General features: G+C 42.8%; 2 protein-coding genes across 5 annotated transcripts in view; one reads left to right on the top strand and one right to left on the bottom strand.

Annotated features, from left to right (window-relative positions):
* DNMBP (dynamin binding protein) overlaps nucleotides 1-6367 on the top strand; it is a 75044-nt gene extending 68677 nt beyond the window's left edge. For all 4 annotated transcript variants that reach the window (XM_067465881.1, XM_060768184.2, XM_060768183.2 and 1 more), the window contains 5 exons: nucleotides 483-815; nucleotides 2033-2215; nucleotides 2958-3156; nucleotides 3343-3779; nucleotides 4545-6367. In XM_067465881.1, coding sequence (XP_067321982.1) covers nucleotides 483-815; nucleotides 2033-2215; nucleotides 2958-3156; nucleotides 3343-3779; nucleotides 4545-4730 — 1338 coding nt within the window. In that variant the 3' untranslated portion in view covers nucleotides 4731-6367. The remainder of the gene's footprint in view (nucleotides 1-482; nucleotides 816-2032; nucleotides 2216-2957; nucleotides 3157-3342; nucleotides 3780-4544) is intronic.
* Nucleotides 6368-6758: 391 nt separating this feature from the next.
* ABCC2 (ATP binding cassette subfamily C member 2) overlaps nucleotides 6759-15230 on the bottom strand; it is a 53685-nt gene continuing 45213 nt past the window's right edge. The window contains exons 27-32 of the mRNA XM_060768185.2: nucleotides 13585-13686; nucleotides 13333-13476; nucleotides 11682-11840; nucleotides 10069-10235; nucleotides 9298-9492; nucleotides 6759-7898 (exon numbers count right to left, since the gene is read on the bottom strand). Of these exons, the coding sequence (XP_060624168.2) occupies nucleotides 7769-7898; nucleotides 9298-9492; nucleotides 10069-10235; nucleotides 11682-11840; nucleotides 13333-13476; nucleotides 13585-13686 (897 nt within the window). The 3' untranslated portion in view covers nucleotides 6759-7768. The remainder of the gene's footprint in view (nucleotides 7899-9297; nucleotides 9493-10068; nucleotides 10236-11681; nucleotides 11841-13332; nucleotides 13477-13584; nucleotides 13687-15230) is intronic.

Raw genomic sequence — 15230 nt, 5'->3', positions numbered from 1 at the left:
TCGACACTTAATTCAAGGGCATGGAAATGGAGCTGTGCGTGTAATGCCATTGCACATACATACTCTGGACCAATGCATGTGTACCCGCCCCTGATGAAATTAACAGAAGCATTCCTTGTCTTTCACATTTATTGCATAACATTGTCATTCAATAATTATTAAGGTTACCTACCTCAATAAAAACATAGGTGTTATGCTACGCAATCCACATTGTAGGATCTCAGCCAGAGTGAATAGGAAATTGGGACAGAGAGGGATGACAAGAAAAACTCTCTCAAAAGACAGGCAAGGCAGTGGTGAATGTTTTCATACACACTCCTTTGTGTGTGCGTAAAAGGAATTTTCAGCAGGGAGATGGTAAATTATTTGTATGCATTCCTTTTCTCCAATGCAACTTGAGAAATTAATAATTCAAGATATTGCCACAGGCAGTAGGGAGGAGTTGTAATAAAGTGATCTGATTGTCACCCTGAACCTTGTAGAAAGAGCGAACGGAGCGGCTGGTGATCTCGCCACTCAGCCAGCTGTTGAACATGTTTGCTGGGCCTCACAAACTTGTGCAGAAGCGTTTTGACAAGCTCTTGGACTTCCACACTTGCACGGAGCGTGCTGAGAGATTGAAGGACAAGCGGACCTTGGAAGATTTGCAGTCAGCACGCAACAATTATGAAGCCTTGAACACTCAGCTGCTGGACGAACTGCCCAAATTCCAGTGCTGTGCCAAGGAACTTTTCACCAGCTGCTTGCGTGGCTATGCGGAGGCCCACTGTGACTTTGTGCGCCTCGCCTTGCAGGAAATGAAACCTCTTCTCTCAGTAAGTGTCCAGAGACCAGGACCAGAATCTAGCAAGATTGGTGTTTCTCATGACAAATAAGAGGCAAAAGGAATGCTTTATTCTTATTTTTAAAGAATTCACATCTTGTCTGCAGTAGGGAGGAAGGTGTACATCCTAACTCGGGTGGCTTTCCTTTCAAAGGTAGTTGGAGCATTAACTCCCAACAGTCCCAACCAGTACAGCCAGTGATAAGGGATGATTTCATTTCACAGCTGGTGGGCCACAAATTTCCCACCCTATGTTAGATGGAGCCAATTCTATTTGAACATTCATTGAGCTTTCAGATATGTTGTTCCTTTTCTTTGGGCTTTGCCATGACATCCCTTCTCCTGGTCCATTCCCTACTCCAGAGGTGGGCAACTGTGGCTTTCCTGATGTTTATTGCCTATAGCTCCCATCAGCTATAGGTAGCTGGACTGCTGGTGAAGGATTAGGGGAGTTACAGTCCAAAAAAATAACATGGGAGGACTACAGTTTCACACCCTGTTAGCAGCACGCTGCAATTTAGGCAGTACTGAGGACAGTATTTTTTTAAATGCAAAATGTTTGCTCTGCATTGAGCTACCAGTCCTCTGAAATAAAAGGCTGAATGGTAAAAAGAGTTAGATTTATAACAAGGTTGGGGAGCCTTTGGTTCTTCAGATGTTTTGAAATACAGGTTCCATAATTTCTTGCCATTTCTGGTTGAAATTTTGGGGAATTTAGATTCAAAACATTTGGAAGTCTAAGAGTTTTTCAGCTCTGATTTAGGACATGATTGCTAACACTGAATTTCCCTTGAATGTGAAAGAGAGGGCAAGTGGTCTGATGCTGGGCTCTACAGCCATTCCTGGATTTTTCCTAGAGCAGTAGTTCTCAACCTGTGGGTCCCCAGGTGTTTTGGCCTACAACTCCCAGAAATCCCAGCCAGTTTACCAGCTGTTAGGATTTCTGGGAATTGAAGGTCAAAACATCTGGGGACTCACAGGTTGAGAACTACTGTCCTAGAGGAATAGATAGCCCTTCAGATGTTAATGGATAGCAGCTGTCATCAGCACTAGCCAACAATAGCTGCTGAGTCATATGTTTCCATCCTTGTAATCTATGGTGTACAGCTTCTTACTGGCTCATTTTTTAGTAGAACATGGCTGAGATGATCCTGTGTTGGCCCCATTATTTTTCTGCTCCTTTGATCACATGGCTTTATTCTGTCCTAGCTGCTGAAAGTGGTTGGCAGAGAGGGAAATCTGGTTGCCGTCTTCCAGGAAGAGCACAGCCGTGTCCTTCAGCAGCTACAAGTCTTCACTTTCTTCCCAGAGAGCACTCCTGCAGCCAAGAAGCCCTTTGAGAGGAAGAGCTTAGAGCGCCAGTCAGCACGAAGGCAGCCGCTTCTGGGCATGGTGAGCACCATGGGGGCAAACCACAAATAGAGAACTGTCCTCTGCAGGTGGAAGTGGAGCAAATCTCCTGGCTCAGAGTTTAGGCACATGCTCCTTTTTGGATTACAGTCCCTGGAATTCCCAGCCCACAGGTTGTCCATTCTGTCTGGGGGATTGTGGTAGTAGAAACATTATGTCTTGCCGAAGGCTTTCATGGCCAGAATCACTGGATAGCTGTGAGATTTCTGGGCTGTATGGCCATGTTCCAGAAGCAAGTGAGGTTTATATATCTCTGGAATGTCCAGGGTGGAAGAAAGAACTCTTGTCAGGAGAGAATGCTTCTGGAACATGGCCATACAGCCCAGAAAACTCACAGCAACCTAGAAACCATAGTGTTTGCAACCTTTGGGTGTGAAGAGGTTTTTAAATGCTGTATGTTTGATATTGTTATTGTCTATTGCTTATTGTGTATTTTCTGTTTTTGAGTTATTTTAACTGTTTTGTATTGATTATTGTTATTGCTTTTGTTTATTGATGTGCTGTGGGCTTGGCCTCATGTAAGCCGCACCGAGTCCCTTGAGGAGATGGTAGCAGAGTACAAATAAATTATTATTATTATTATTATTATTATTATTATTATTATTATTATAAGAGCATTGGCTGCCTGATAAATAAGGATGGTAAAAGTAGCCAGAGCAAAGAGGGGTGGGTGGATACCCCAGGGCTCCCTGCCTCTTCAACAGTGCCATTGTTTCCCTTTTAGCCCAGCTACATGCTGCAGTCGGATGACTTACGCACAGGCCTGCTAGCTCGATACCCCCCTGACAAGCTCTTCCAGGCTGAGCGCAACTTCAATGCAGCACAAGATCTGGATGTATCTCTCCTGGAAGGAGACCTCGTGGGCGTCCTCAAGAAGAAAGACCCTATGGGCAGTCAGAACCGCTGGCTTATTGACAATGGAGGTAAGTGGTCCCCAGTGACCTGCTTCTTTCAGAGCTGGGAAAAGTTAGGGCTTTTAAAATACTGGGAGGGATTCTGAGAGCTGTGGCCCAAGACAAACTTAACATTTTCACATTCTGACATCTTATCTGGGACTTGTTGCCATCTCCAAGATAATAGTATGGTATTTCTCTCTCCTCCCTTCACAGTGACGAAAGGGTTTGTGTACAGCTCCTTCTTGAAGCCTTACAATCCGCGATGTAGCCATTCAGATGCCTCTGTAGGCAGCCATTCCTCCAGTGAATCTGAACACAGTGGCTCATCTTCCTCCCGTGGCAGCAGCATCCTGGGCAGCACACTGAGTAATGCTTCTGTGAGTAGCCCACAGAAGACTTCACCAGACTCTGGCTTCCAAGGGGACCTCCTCCATTCACCACAGACTCCTTCTGAGGTGGATGCTACCTGCCAGGCCCAGGTGGGCCCTACAGGGGGGTTGGCGCAGCCTCCCCGCCTTGTTCCAGCCTCACGGCGCTACAGCAACCCTGACCCTCGCAATGGACACCCACCTCGACCCAAGGCTAGAGAGGCACCATCATTGGAGGACAGCAACTCTGGGATGAAGAGCAGTGAATGTAAAGGAAACCAGGTGAGCAAGGATGGATGTAACACCTCTCAGGCCATATCTACACTGACCATTTAATGCAGTTCAGAGTTAGATTCACACTGCTGCAACTGGACTCCAAAGCCCACAGAAGTGCACGAAAGAAACTCTTAATGCACATCAGTGCTCTGTGGTTTGTGTAATCACTATCTGGGCCCCAAACTGGTTGCAGGATTTGCTATGTCATCATCTGCACAGCAAAAACACTTTTTTTTCAATATTCATTTGAAACTGATTTAGGTGGTGAGTGTAGATTTGCCCCTAGTTTCTCTGTGAATGTTTGCTGGCTGGTTGATACAGCCAAGGTTGAAATTGAATGTTTGGGAAATTCACGTTCAATTCTGTTCCATCAAATTACCATAATCAGAATAAATGTTGGATCAATCTCTTTTATTTTTCTGCTGACAGGCCAGAGCCTTTTATTCAGGCAGGCCTGGGACTGTTAACCTGTAGAAACTGTTTTTCATCTCAGTAGATGCTGTTTTTTTCTCTCTTGTTGATACATTTAATTTTTTTTCCAAGTTACATTTTATGTGTACTTGTTTTCTCTTTGTTCTTAGTAGCACCAAATTCCATTTTTTGATACATAAGATACATAAACTTGCTGTGCCAATTGTAAACATATTCCCGACAACAACATTGACCACAAAAACCTGAGACCTAGTCTTTAGGACCTATGGTTGATGCAGGGTGGGATTTGAAGTCTTTCTTCACTGATACTTACTTGCCTTCCATCCTTTTTGTTACCAGATTTATTATGCTCTTTACACCTTTAAGGGACGTAATTCAAATGAACTGAGTGTAATAGCCAATCAGAGACTAAAGATTCTGCAATTTGAAGACATCACTGGCAATCAGGAGTGGTGGTTGGCAGAAGTGCATGGAAAGCGGGGCTATGTGCCATCAAGCTACATTCGGAAGACAGAGTACACGTGAGATGCCTCCAGCGCAGTGTCGGAATCTGGTGCCTTAATCACAGTTGGAACTGGACAGAAGAAGGCTTGCTCAGTCCACTTGTCCTTCCCTGGTGGTTTAGATTTGGATATCATTAGTGGGGAGTGACATTTCCTATGATTATGAAATGAGGTGCTCCCATTGGCCTTTTATTGTTTTACCTTTCACCTTACAAGGCAGAACTACCAGGCCTGAGCAGCAGCCTTCTCTTCCCTTCAGCAGTCCTGGTTAAGTTCATTCCCTCATGGGAAGGACTTTAGTCCTCTTTGACTAGCAAGGGTGCAGTCTGGCTGGAGATGATGAAGCAAGGAGGCATCTGGTTAATTGTAAGCCAAGAGCCCTGTGTGTGATAGGCATTAATTCAGAACCTAACCCTACTGGTTCAGGTGGAGGATCCATCCATGTCAGTATTTTGTTCCCCCAGAAAAGCCAGCCCACCAGCCGTCCACAAAAACAATGAACTTCCCTTGCCCTTCACTCCCCAGCAACTAATATTGAAAGGAACACTGTCTCTGAAGCAAAGCTTGTAAAAGTGCCTTTATTATAAACTGGGATGGGAGCATGTTGGAGGATTCTGGAAGTTGTCATCTCCCCCCAAAAAGATCTCTAATCTCTCTGCTGAACCTACAGGTTCCACTTAACAATCATGATAATAGCTATTGATCAATTTGGCCTTCATTAAAGCATGGCTGGACCAATATAGCAGAAGACATAAAAACAGATTCAAAGGCTCTTCTCCGAAGGATAGATTAATATCGGGTACAAACTGTTGCATACTGGCCACCAAAGAGGATATATTCAGAGCACCACTATTCAGATACCATTAGATTCTGTAGTGTTGGCTAAGCAAGGTAAATAAAGTGGACTGGAATCCTGCTGGTGTGTTATGCCAGCATATTAGTCTATTAAATCAGCCCCCCCCCCCCCAATTGCCCTGCTGGCTTCCAAGCAGTTGGAGATAGAGATCCTGCAGAAAGGAAACTTATTGCAAAGTATGATACATTTTCCCTCTCTCTACCATAAAGACCTTTCACTTACAGTTGTTTAGTGGCTGGTGAAAACCAGAGGGCATTGGAGAAACATCTAGCTATGTGTTTATAGTTGAGTGCACCATGGCAATATCGCCATCCAGGAGAATCTGAGTTTGTGAAGGAGTCTTTTCCTTGTGTTTAGCTATAGGCACATAGCCAGACACTTCTCTGATGTCTCCCTGTTCTCCGTCAGACATGTAATGCCTCTTGGGGTGTGTATGAGTAAGATGAGTCCAGCAGGGATTTTGGCCCTTACACGAAAGATGTTGAATTCCCTTCCTCTGCAGTTAACAAAAGGTTCACTTTCAGTTAGGCCTGAAATTCAGCTCTTGTCCTCCCAATCCTGGTGGTCAGCCCCTGCAGCAATGTTTTTCTGATGCTGTCAATCAATTATAGCCCTCGGATGCTGCAGTGTCATTGTGTGACTGTAAACTGCTGGGATTGCTCCAACCCCTGGGCACCAGTTAGAATTGGCAGGGGTGGAGTGAATTCCTGTACTTGGTAGAAAGGACCCTACACAGTGAAAGCGATGCATTTTGTCTAATACTTCTGAGCTGCTGTTTTGTAAATAAAATTCTCTTTCTGAAATATTTTGTGTTGGTGCATTATCTCTTTCCTGTTGACATAAGTAGGTTCCCCAACTTGGAAAACACCAACAAAGATGCTGCCAGTTACACATTTGAAAATAAAACACATACTAACTCTAATTGATAACAAAACTAAAGGAAACTTGTTCTTAGAAGAGTAAAAAATCCCTTAAGAATGAACTACATTTCATGATTTGGGACAAGTACTCCTTGGTTTCGGACTGCAAATTTACTTGGAGGAGCTGGAGAAGACTCAATAGCAGCTTCAGTCCCCATCATCCCCAGACACTGTGAGAGAGGCCAGTAGTGATAGAGATAAATCTAGACCAAGTTCAACATTCTGTTGAAAAGTCTTAAATATGTTACAATCATCACACAAAATACACTCCAAATATTTCAGACAAGGATGCTCCAAATATTTATTATCGTCTCTTTTATAGCATTTTCCCAGTTGTAGTGTAGCACTTACTTATTTACCACATTTGTACCCCACCCTTCTCAACCCTGAGAGGGACTCAGAGCAGCTTTACACATCAGCAACATTTCAATGCCATAAAAACAACATACAATTAAATAAACATTCATGTTATAAACCAAAGAATTAGACATCTTAACAATTACATCAATTATTAAAATCACACCTTCCAAGATCATAATCCAGAGGCATTCCAGTTGTCATTGCACAGAGACATAGCATCCCATTTCCTCCCAATGAGCTGCAAGAATACAATCGGGAAAATCCACATAGAGGCATTTGTTCCTATCTTTTATTAGGAACAGAAAAAATTACCTTGTACTGACTCAAGCTGTTGGTTCTCCTAGTCCACTATAGTCAATTGACTGCCAGCAGCATGAAAGGTTTCGGATAGGATTATTTCAAAGCCAGTGGTAGGGATTATATCTGGAACCTTCTGCATACAAAGCATGTGATGTTTCCCCTAAGCTAAGACTTTACATATTCCCAAAGACCCCTGAGCCTGGAAGCGCAAACAGAACAGTAAAGATATACAACCAGTCTGTTTTTTTCATCTTCCTTTGTGGCATGGAGAATTTTAAAGACCATCACAGATTTAGGAACATGATTTTACTCCTGAAACATGAGAAATTCAACAGACTGATCTCTAAATGATCCTTGGTAGCACTGAGAGGAAGGAGTGGTGGTAAAAAGCACACTTTCCAAAGAAGCAGGGTTTACTTGTTGTCATCTGCATGTTCATGACCAAGTCAATAATATGGCAGCTACGGCATGTCACGGAATGGTCTCTGAAGATGTCCCAAATGTAGTGGCACTGCCAATACAATTGCAAAATTGTCACTCAGAATCAAGGCAGGTCCAGAACACCTGCAACAAGATCTGTGCAATATAAAGACTCTTCATGTTGTGGCCTTGGGCCCACACTCTCTATAGGGCAGTGTTCTGACTTCCCAAAATGCCAGCATCCCTTGCCATCCCTGCAAAGACGCCTTGCTGTTGAAGGAGCTCCTCGGGGCTGTCAAACTCTACAATCTTTCCTGCTTGAAGTACCATCACCCTAAATAAGAAAGAGAAAGAGAAGACTGAGCTGTAGCACTCACACCAATATGCATTTGTACACATGATCCACATATCTTCCAGTTCAGTCAGCATTTGATGCATCTACAAAATAACACAATTTACCAAGATAAGTGCTTTTGCATACCTAAGATATTTTGAGAGTACGTAAGTTACTTATTTTTGGTGGGTTATTAAAAAGAAGGATGCTGTAGCCTTTTGTACAGTAGAAGAAAAGCTGATTGGGCTACTCAAAGTCTATTTCTTTCTGTGTACCAGTGCAGTTGGCCTAAACTCATAGCGTGAAGAAAAGGGGACCTTTTGCCGATTTGAGGCACGTTCCCTCTCTCCAAGATTTTTGCCCTTCAATGGCAATGATCACCAGTTCACTTCAGGTGTATTGAAATTGAAAAAGAAGTCCTTTGCCTCCTTTTTATTTTATACAAAGCTTAATTCCACCAGTTCTGAAATTGTAACACAGGAAGGAGAGGAAGAAGAGCAGATCAATCTAAGTAAATTATTAGGGGAGTTCATGGTCACCACAATAAAACAATGCCATAGATGATTGTGTATAGATTGTATTCTTTCATTTATCAATTCATAGCTTATTTATTGGGAGTCATTCACTGATTGGTGCATTGAAGACTTTAGGTGTGAGATCCAACTGCTAATACTTCCAACTTATCCACATACCACTAGGTTTTGTTTTATTGGGGGGGGGGGGGGGTTGCTTGTTTTTTGGTCCTATGGTCCCACTGCTGAGTGGGAGGTGCAGGCCCTGTGATTATGCCAAAAGGTTGGGCTGATGTAGCTCTTTGCCTGTTTTACTATATTCCAGTTCTTGGCAACTTGGTTACTATAAAACAGATTTAATGAGGTCAGAGTTTCCTTTCCAGATTTCTTTTTGTAGCAGTTTACAATGTTGTCTTTTGTGCCAAATACAGTTAAAAGGCTTACAGAAATCATTGTGTTTTTGTTGTTTATTTGTAGCTAAAAGCAGTGTGGTGGGTTCAGTTTCCCAGAGCTGAACCAGATTTCTCTTGCTAATTTCAAACAGTTTTATGTTATCACACTTAGCAAGCAAACCATTTATTTTCTAGAGATTGTGAAAATATATATCTGTGCTGCTTAACTGCATACGTTTATTTCTCTATTAAAAAAACATTCGAAAGAAGTTTCAGATTTAATGGCATAATTACTTAATATGGACATATTCCATACTGCTCCATGGTAGGAATAAGTGCCTATGATTGCTCCACTGTAGGTGGGAGGCACTTTTGCAGTTTCTGTTTTTATGGGGCCTGAAGCCCTGAAACCTCTATTGCAGAAGGTGAGAGAATTCCACCTATGATGCTGCCATTTATCTTTTTCATTCATACGGGAACACCCACACATTTTACCTGTTGCTATCCATGATGGTGTGCAGCCGATGGGCAATGGTGATCACTGTGCAGTCAACAAACTCACTCCGGATTGTCTGCTGGATTAAATGATCAGTCTCCATATCTACAGCTGCTGTGGCCTCATCCAGAATCAAGATTTTGGATTTACGAAGGAGGGCGCGTGCCAAACACAACAGTTGTCTCTGTCCCACGCTGTAGAAACAAAATGGCCACTGTATTGTCAAAGGCGTTTATGGCCGGAATATAGAATCATAGAATCAAAGAGTTGGAAGAGACCTCATGGGCCATCCAGTCCAATCCCCTGCCAAGAAGCAGGAATATTGCATTCAAATCACCCCCGACAGATGGCCATCCAGCCTCTGTTTAAAAGCTTCCAAAGAAGGAGCCTCCACCACACTGGGTTGTTGTCGGTTTTTTGGACTGCATGGTCATGTTCTAGAAGCATTATCTCCTGATGCTTCACCTGCATCTTTGGCAGGCATCCTCAGAGGTTGTGAGGTCACTGTTTTTACCAACTACATGGACCCAGCCCATAGCAGGTAGAAGATTGGAACTAATCTCTAAATAACTCATGCTTTAGAATCATAGAGTTGGAAGAGACCTTGCAGGCCATCCAGTCCAACCCCCTACCAAGAAGCAGGAAAATTGCATTCAAAGCACATTTTACTTAAGCCAGGCTATGATGGGTTGAGAAAGATGTTGCAGAAAACAGCCTGTACAACTAAGAAAATGTGAATATCTTAGCACCCCAGTATTACCCTCTTGTACCTCAGGTTTTCTCCTGCTTCGCTCACTGGGTAAGACAATCCTTCTGGCAGGCTGATCACAAAATTCTTCAAGTGTGCCAGCTCCAGTGCATACCAGACATCTTGGTCTGAGTGCTGGTCAAATGGGTCCAAGTTCATGCGCAAGCTCCCCGAAAAGAGAACAGGATCCTGCAAGGGTGGGTATAAAATGTTTGAGTCTGGACAGTTCAGGCCCCACCTATCTCCGCAATCGCATCTCCCCCTATGAACCAGCGTGGACTCTTAGATTTGCTGGGAAGGCTCTCCTCTCACTCCCACCACCGTTCCAATTATGGTTGGTGGAGACGAGGGAGAGGGCCTTCTCGGTGGTGCCCCCCTGCCTTTGGAACACAATCCCTAGAAAGATTATTTATTTATTTATTTATTTATTTATTTACTGCTCTTATATACCGCAGTTCTCAGCCCAAGGGCGACTCATTGCGGATAAGACAAGATAAGACAAGCCCCGTCACTATCTTCCTTCTAAAAACCTGGTGGTTCCAGCAGATCTTTGAAAATGATTAGCCCCAGGCACTACCCTGACCATCAGCTAGGACCCTGCACTGCACTTTATCCACTTCCCAGCCCTATGTTACTTTGTTGCACGAACCCTGGTCCAGCCGTCTCATAGCTGTCTAGGGCCAATTTGGAATTTTGGCCATTGGTAGTTCAAATCTTGCCCATTGGAATTTTATTGGTACTGGCTTTTAAATGTGTGTGGTTGTTTTAATAGTATATGTTTATGTTTTATGATGGTTATTTTGTATGATTTTGTGTCTGTAGTTGAATGCTTTGCCCTATGTTGGAAACCGACCTGAGTCCCCTCAGGGAGATAGAGCAATATACAAATGAAGTTTTATTATAAAGTTTTATTAAGTGGAAAACTGGATGAGTTGACATTTTTGCTTTCATTTTACAGATTAGAAGGATATATTTTTTCAGCCACCTTCCATGTCAGATCAAGAAACAGTACTTCCAACTGTGTAGGACATTATTTTGTGAGAAATATGATCTTAAGATTGGCCCAACCCATTTGGCACCTTCTGTCCATATTCCCCACCTCACAAAATCATTGTACTGAAGATCAGGATGGGTGGGCACTCAGTGTGGCCTTAGAGCTGAATTCCAAGTCTGAAATGAACTTGAGGACCACATCCAGAAATAGATGAGGCTGTAAGCAAAGTGGATTGAGCTAAAGCCAACAAGATAGAGACTGCTGAACATTGCTTTGCAGTCTGAATCATTTTAAGCAGAATTTACAATTTGTGTTTCATTGGGTGTGACCTCCACATCCCCTCTCCTCCAAGCTATTTCTTAGTTTTCATTACTGTAATGGTTTGCAAAAGGTTATGTTTACTCAAAAGTAGGCAAGCCAATTGGGGGATTAAAATACAAAACAAAGAAACATTTCTTTATTCAGAAGTAGTTATTGGAGAGAATGATAATTGCACCATCTGTTCCAAGGAAACAAGAAGTACTAACTTAAGAAGACACTCTCTGTCATACACACACGCACACCTCAGCCCAGATGGAGTTTGTGCTCAATATTAGCAGCATTTATCTCTGATCAGCCAAAGCAGACTTTGGGTTTCTTACTTGTGGGATGATAGTGAGCTTCTGGCGCAGGTCATGCAGACCAATGGTTGCTATATCAAGTCCATCAATCAGGATCTTTCCCCCGGCTGCTTCCAAGATGCGAAAGAGGCAGTTAGTGAGGGAGGATTTCCCAGCTCCTGTTCGACCCACGACACCAATCTGAAAATGCAGTACCCCAAAGATTAGGTGCCTGGTAGAGTTTGTATGGGTTGACCTTCCCTTGTCTGACATGTTGGGACCAGGCTTTTTTAGATGTTGGAATATCTGTATTTGCATATACATAGTGAATGAGGGATGGGGAGAAAAGAGTTAGTTACACAACTAACAGTCATGAAGTTTTCCTTCAAGGAGCTCTGAAGTGAGAAAGAGAAAATGGGAAGGAGAGAGGACTCTGCTTACATGGGGTCCTTGTAAAATGTAGGCATCCCAGATACTCTTTCTACCCTTTTAAGCAAAGTAGATGGAAAGGGAGAGGAAAAGCACCCCTCCACGAGTCTTTTTATTTACTCTGGGCCGATTACAGGTAGCAGCCCATGGAATTGCTCCATGCTTCCTCTCATGGCTGTTTCCAGGTACATCACAACTGGCAGGCAGAAGCCATCTGGGGAAAAGCTATCTTTTATAGAGGCCTAGCATAAGTGACACCCAGTGGTGCAGTGAGTTAAACTGCTGAGCTGCTGAACTTGCTGACCAAAAAGGTTGGTGGTTCAAATCCAGTGAGCGGGGTGAGCTCCCGCTCTTAGCCCCAGCTTCTGCCAACCTAGCAGTTCGAAAATATGCAAATGTGAGTAGATCAATAAATACCACTCTGGCAAGAAGGTAATGGCACTCCATGCAGTCATGCCGGCCACATGGCCCATGGACAATGCCGGCTCTTCGGCTTAGAAATTGAGATAATCACCACCCCCTAGAGTCGGACACGACTAGACTTAATGTCACGGGGAAACCTTTATCTTTACCTTAGTGTAAGTGGAGTCCTCCCCCACTCTCTTTTACCTCCATCAGGTCTCCCTGAAGAAAACTCAGCATGTGCTAGAAGTGTGACCGCCGCCCCCCCGCCCCCCCTTCCTCAAAGGTGGAAGTGAGTGATTGGTGACCAAATGTTTCAGTTTTTGGAGTATTTCCAAGTAAGAGAAACCCAACCTATGTGTCTTTCTTCTTCATTCATCTAACTAGAGAGGGTATTATATCATTGTTTTAGCTCTACTTATTTATTTCTGTAGTAGCTCATTGGGAGCTGAGAAGCCTAGATGTTTTTAAGTCAAAGAGAAGTTGGCCCAGGAATTAGAGAGAGCCAATTTTGCCATGCCCTCATCTCCCCAACTTGACATCTTTCTTCAATGGCTTCAGACTCCAGGAAAGGAGATTCCACCTGAATATTAGGAAGAACTTCCTGACTGTGAGAGCTGTTCAGTAGTGGAACTCTCTGTCATGGAGTGTGATGGAAGCTTCTTTAAACAGAGGCTGGATGGCCATCTGTTGGGTGTACTTGGAATGTGATTCTCCTGCTTCTTGGCAGGGGGTTGGACTGGATGGCCCACGAGGTCTCTTCCAGTTCAAGGATTCTATGATTCTCTGTATGCTCTTCTCATGTGGCATCATCTATTCTCAGCAAAGTCTCAGTTTGATTGACTTTTCTGTAGTACCTCACCTTCTCAGAGCTCTTGATGTAACAGTTGATCCCATCAAGAACTAGCTGCAACTCAGGTCGATACCGAACCTGATAGTTGACGAAACTGATCTCTCCATTGTTGGGCCAGCCTGGTTGCGGCCTTTGTGATGTCACCCATGGTGCCTACAAGAAGCATTAGGAGAATTGGTTGAATCTATTTCATTGGAGTCTCTCCTATGGGACTGGGATCTTCCCCAGTAGATATGACAATTGATTACAACAACTCTGTACCTCATTTGCCACCTCTGTGTATTCGTGTACTCTCTCTACAGCCACAATGTTGGTCTCTAGCTCAGAAGTCATCCGTACCAACCAGTTCAACGTCTGGGTCACCTGCACAGAAGGAATGGAAATATCAGCAAAGCAGCCTTTGTTCTCCAGCTCTCTGCCCTCCCTTTCAAACTTAGTTGAATGGCACATGTACCAAAAGGCTGGCACTTATCCTATTATGGGAATTACATCTATTTTCAAAAACAGTTCCTACTTGTAGCAATCTCTATAGGAAAACATCCTTTTACTGTTTACTAATCATTATCTAAGCTTCATGAGGACAGGCCTCCTTCACTTCAATGACATTGCAATTTATTTTCAATGCTAGAATGCTTCCAGAAAGAGCCATAATAACAACCTCTTTTGTATATATACATTTTCATTCTTACAGCTTTGCAGATGTGCAATTTCAAAATACTTTGAAAGCTCTTTAAAAAGAAAATCTACTGCATAGGTTAAGAGGAATGCTGTTAAGGCTGTATCATAAATACATTTATGGATCCGCTCCATTAGTTTGATCTGAGAAAACACCTCTAGTCTAGACAATTTCATAGCTTCTCTCATTCTCCCTTTAACAGATATTTTGCCATTAAGAAGAAATACAGAGGTAAGGAGAAAACTTTTGGAAAATGTAAATCTCCATAACCATTTGGGAAATGGGATTCATAACCTTTTTGGAAAACCACTCATCAAATGACCTTTTGGAAATATATGTAGCAGAGTTTCAGAAGTGTTCCTTTGGTTGCCTAAAAAAATCTACTCTCCCTAAAAATATATTTGCCTTTAAATCATGCTCTCAAGAGACAAAATAAATAGTCTTCTTTAAAAGTAACGGAGTTGGTTTACTCACAAACTTCATGTATACAGCATACAAGCATTTTACTTATGAATTCAGTTACAATAGGATTTTTAGTAGTTTCTCTGTATAGGTAACACAGGGCATCTTCCTTCGAATCAACAGTCCATAGTCCAATGGAGTCTTTAAGTGAACATCTTACTGAAGTCTAAAGGCAAACTGCTTTGCAAGCTTCTCAAAAGCAAACATTGAAGTCTAAACTGTACTCACTGCTTCTGATGCAAACAACTACTGACTTCTAAAAGCATACAGATGACCTTTACTTTCTCTAAGAGTCTAATGCAGTGTTTCTTAATCTTCCTAATGCCGCGACCCCTTAATATAGTTCCTCATGTTGTGGTGACCCCCAACCAAAACATTATTTTCATTGCTACTTCATAACTGCAATTTTGCTACTATTATGAATCGTAATGTAAATATCTGATATGCAGGATGTATTTTCATTCACTGGACCAAATTTAGCACAAATACCTGATATGCCCAAATCTAAATACTGGTGGAATTGGCGGGGGGGGGGGGGGGGAGGCTGATTTTGTCAAGGAACATTTTGAACTCCACCAAAGATGGAACTGAACCAAATTTGGCACACAGAACTCTCATGACCAAGAGAAAATACTGGAGGAGTTTTTGTGGGCATTGACCTTGAGTTTTAGAGTTATAGTTCACCTACATCCAGAGGGCACTGTGGATTCAAACAATGATGGATCTGGACCAAATTTGGTACAAATATTCAATATGCCTAGAGGTGAAC

This window comes from Anolis sagrei, chromosome 3 (genome assembly GCF_037176765.1).
Source record: "Anolis sagrei isolate rAnoSag1 chromosome 3, rAnoSag1.mat, whole genome shotgun sequence".
NCBI classification, from domain to species: domain Eukaryota; kingdom Metazoa; phylum Chordata; class Lepidosauria; order Squamata; family Dactyloidae; genus Anolis; species Anolis sagrei.
Note: the sequence above shows the minus strand (reverse complement) of the source record. Positions and strands in the feature narration are given on the sequence as shown.